The sequence below is a fragment of the Diaphorina citri genome, unplaced genomic scaffold, assembly GCF_000475195.1.
Source record: "Diaphorina citri unplaced genomic scaffold, Diaci psyllid genome assembly version 1.1 scaffold7013, whole genome shotgun sequence".
Taxonomy (NCBI): domain Eukaryota; kingdom Metazoa; phylum Arthropoda; class Insecta; order Hemiptera; family Psyllidae; genus Diaphorina; species Diaphorina citri.
Genome location: NW_007384389.1, coordinates 44 through 3,948, shown reverse-complemented (window position 1 = coordinate 3,948; position 3,905 = coordinate 44). Strand labels below are relative to the sequence as shown.

At 40.6% G+C, this 3,905-nt stretch overlaps 1 protein-coding gene across 1 annotated transcript; it reads left to right on the top strand.

Moving 5' to 3' along the window:
* The first annotated feature begins 436 nt into the window (after positions 1-436).
* LOC108254026 lies at positions 437-3,593 on the top strand. The gene is made up of 4 exons (XM_017448960.2): positions 437-683; positions 1,395-1,529; positions 2,317-2,718; positions 3,347-3,593. Exons 1-4 carry the CDS (start codon positions 455-457, stop codon positions 3,553-3,555), a joined length of 975 nt encoding a protein of 324 aa, XP_017304449.2. The 5' UTR covers positions 437-454; the 3' UTR covers positions 3,556-3,593.
* The last annotated feature ends 312 nt before the right edge of the window (positions 3,594-3,905 follow it).

Sequence of the window (3,905 nt, the reverse complement as noted above, 5' to 3'; positions counted from 1 at the left end):
CGTCCTTCCTTTATTATTACAATAGTAATAAAAAGGTATAAGGGACGAACTATTGTATTCGCTTCGGTGTCGTCTGTCACTCTGTCCCCATAGAAGGACTTATCCAAACCTAGTTCTCCTTTACTGTAGGCTAGATGAAAATTGGAGCATCCACCTCCTTCGACAAAATCCTGGATACAGCCGTGCTTAGAAGGCCTACAAAAACCCATTGTTGGTTTAAATTTAGTTGAAATTTCTGGGTCCAAATGTCCCTCATGTGTTGGGCATTTATGCCAGATTTAATTAAAATCGGACAAACTATCCGAGATTTATATTGAAACAAACACATAGACAAACTGACATTAACAAACAAACTAAACAAATATGGTAGAGTAGAAAAACTCGAAACTCATTTCCCTCAATCATTCATCTCCATCCTGATTCTATTTCCAGACACTCAGAAGGTGTCCATCCTATGTCTCGTAAAGTATCCTCGGATCACACCACAGTTTCCTATCCGGAACTGGATAATCCGGACATTGAATTCGACGCCTCCAATCTCATATCCACTTCTCCGGAAGATATATCAGATGATGATTTCCGGCGAGAGTTAAACTTCCTGCATGATGGGAATGGAAATGGTAATGGAACCTCGCAGAGCAGCAGCGGAGGACGACCTTGTAGCATTGCACACTTTGTAGAAGGTAAGAAGTATTTACCAGTTGGTTGGTTGGTTGGTATCAAATGCTGGGAATTGACTATCAGGTCTAATAAGCATGATGCGTTCCAATGTCAAATTCTTATCCGGAAGTATTTATTAGTAGTTCTGTCAACTGTGGACCTTCTCAGACTCTTTAGTTTGGACCTTTTGAACAAAGTATTTTTACATAAAGAACACGAGGATTTAGGATGATGAGTTGATGATTCATCTATCAGAAGCAAAATTTTGGCAGACCAAAGAAGGACCCGCTCAGTTCAGGGACCCCAAATTTCAAGGATCGATGTGCCTTGATTTAAGATTTAAGGAACTCACGTACCAAATTTCATCAAAATCGGACCAAGCAGTCGGATGCTAACTTTGAAAATTCATTGAAAACTAGTGCATTTAATGTGCTATCGCCGTGTGGCTGGCTTGGATTTATAAAAGTACATCTATAAATGTATCCGGTAAGTATATCTAACATATCTCAAGATCCTGGCTCTTCCATCAAACCAGGCAAAACCCTGCCCATCATCAGATTTAAGGAACTCACGTACCAAATTTCATCAAAATCGGACCAAGCAGTCGGATGCTAACTTTGAAAATTCATTGAAAACTAGTGCATTCAATGTGTTATTGCTGTGTGGCTCACTGGCTTGGGCTTATAAAAGTTCATCTATAAATTGACTGTTTTCTCTCTCCTCCTGGTTGTTAGGCAATGATATAGCTCGTCGCTCTATCAAATGTCGTCATATGCATCTGGTACGACATGATAATGAAGATGATGATGATGATATAGTCACTGCAGTACTAGATAGAGATGCCAGTCTTCCTTGTTCTTCCACTGCCAGTAAGTATCAACTATCAAATCCTGAATTATTTCTGGTAAACCAGAGAGCTTTTTCGCCACTCTTGTGGGTGTCACAGCATAACTAAGTGCCTCCTTTACAATGAGTTTCCATATTTCAATCACGAACACCAACACAAATAACGACATGATAATGAAGAAGATGAAGATGATGATATAGTCACTGCAGTACTAGATAGAGATGCCAGTCTTCCTTGTTCTTCCACTGCCAGTAAGTATCAACTATCAAATCCTGAATTATTTCTGGTAAACCAGAGAGCTTTTTCGCAACTCTTGTGGGTATCACAGCATAACCAAGTGCCTCCTTTACAATGAGTTTCCATATTTCAATCACGAATACCAACAAAAAATAAATGGAAAATTCCATAAAAATAATAACGAAAAATGAACAAATGTTGTTATTTTACTTGTTAATGCCGCCACTAGTCGCTACTCGAATAAACTAGCTGATTGTCCTCACGAGGCTGAGTGCACCCCAGACTCTAAACACAGAGCCGAAAAAAAACTTCGACCCCTCCGGGAATCGAACTTGGGACCTCCGGAGTGCAAGCCTAGTGTGATACCCACTCGGCCATTAAGGGTACTCTAAGAGGCCTTATTATTCTTAATAAGTATAGTGTCTCTTATCGTCCATCTAATGAGAGACATACTAGGGGATGGGCATGCTACGACACAGACCACATGCGTCTAATTTAGTGTTTGTTTCATTACTACGGCGGTGAAACACACATCTTCTCGAAAAACGCTAAAAAATTCTAATTTATTCCAGGACCAATTCCAGGGAAAGACAGCGTCCTAAGCATTGAAGAGAAAGCCCCAGAATCATCTAATGAAAGCTCTAGCATACCTACAGTACAAGACCCTACATCTGTGGACCAATTGCCTGTCATACCTACGATACAATCTGCACAAGACCTTTCGTCTGAGGACAAAGAGGACCAAATTCTTATCATACCTACGATACAATCCTTACAAGACCCTACGCCTCAGGAGCAATTGCCTATCATACCTACCATTCAGCAATCCCTAGAGTCAGACAGAGAGGGAGATAGCGTGTCACAAAGTACAGTGATCGAGCGGGATCGAAAACCAGTGATTCAATATTTGGATGTACCTAGTATACATATAGAATCAAGTAATCTATTGGATGTGGTTAATATACGGATTAAAGGTAAGAAATCAAAGGAAGGGTAATCAGCATGTGTACCTATATTTTAATAAAGTCTGGCTGGGGGACTTTAAACAGGGAGAATACCAGCCTGAAATTTTCCTTGCTAAGGAATTAGCAAAGGGTTGAGTGCGAAGGTCATTCAAGCGTAAAATTTGTAGCCAAAACCAAATGTCAGTCCAAAGCAATCACCCTAGTTAGGGTTGATTGAGGGCTGACGAAAAACGCCAACCCCGTCGGGAAAAGGCGAAGAAAAAGAAAAAGAGGAGTGCTTTTTTATGCAGAACCTCTGTTGCCGAGTGGGTATCACACTAGGCTTGCAGGCCGGAGGTCCCGGGTTCGATTCCCGGTGGGGGCGAAGTTCGGCTCTGTGTTTGGAGTTCGGGGTGCACTCAGCCTCGTGAAGACAATTTAGTAGCTGAATGGTTTCTTCAAATTAAATTGATCCCAAGGGCAAGGAAAACCTAGACCCTTGACAAATGGAGTGTGCATGAAGGCATGTGATGTGTTCCAATCCACTCGACCCCTAATTTCAAACTGTCCCATTACCCTATGGAAATTACCCGTAAAACCAGTTTTTAGCCCCGCAAAATTCCCGTTAAACCCTCTTTTTCAATCATTTCTGTTTCAGGATCAAACGGAACACTGACGGCTGGTGACTCCTCTCATTTGAATCTAACTGATAGTTTCGACTCGGCTGATATACATGAGTTGACTCATTCTCCTACAACTCATCCGAGACATAGATCCTATACACTCAGCTCGGAATATAAACAATCTAATGGTAAGTGTGCTATCTATGAACTAAACAATGACAGCAACTCATTTGAATCTAACTGATAGTTTTGATATACATGAGTTGACTCATTCTCCTACAACTCATCCGAGACATAGATCCTATACACTCAGCTCGGAATATAAACAATCTAATGGTAAGTGTGCTATCTAAGAACTATAAATTAATAAACCAGTTGCGCTGACTTAGATGAGGTTTCACAGTCAAAGAGCAGAAAAAAAATGAGGAATTAGGGAAGTTTTCTTTTTCTTCTACGACTTCTAGATCCAGAGATAAATCGAAATAAAAAATACCGGTAAATCTTATTTACTGACGTCACGGCATACGCTCCCTTTGCAGGCAACACTTGTGTAATCTGTTTGTGCGCATACGTTTCTGAGAATTTCTTATAATC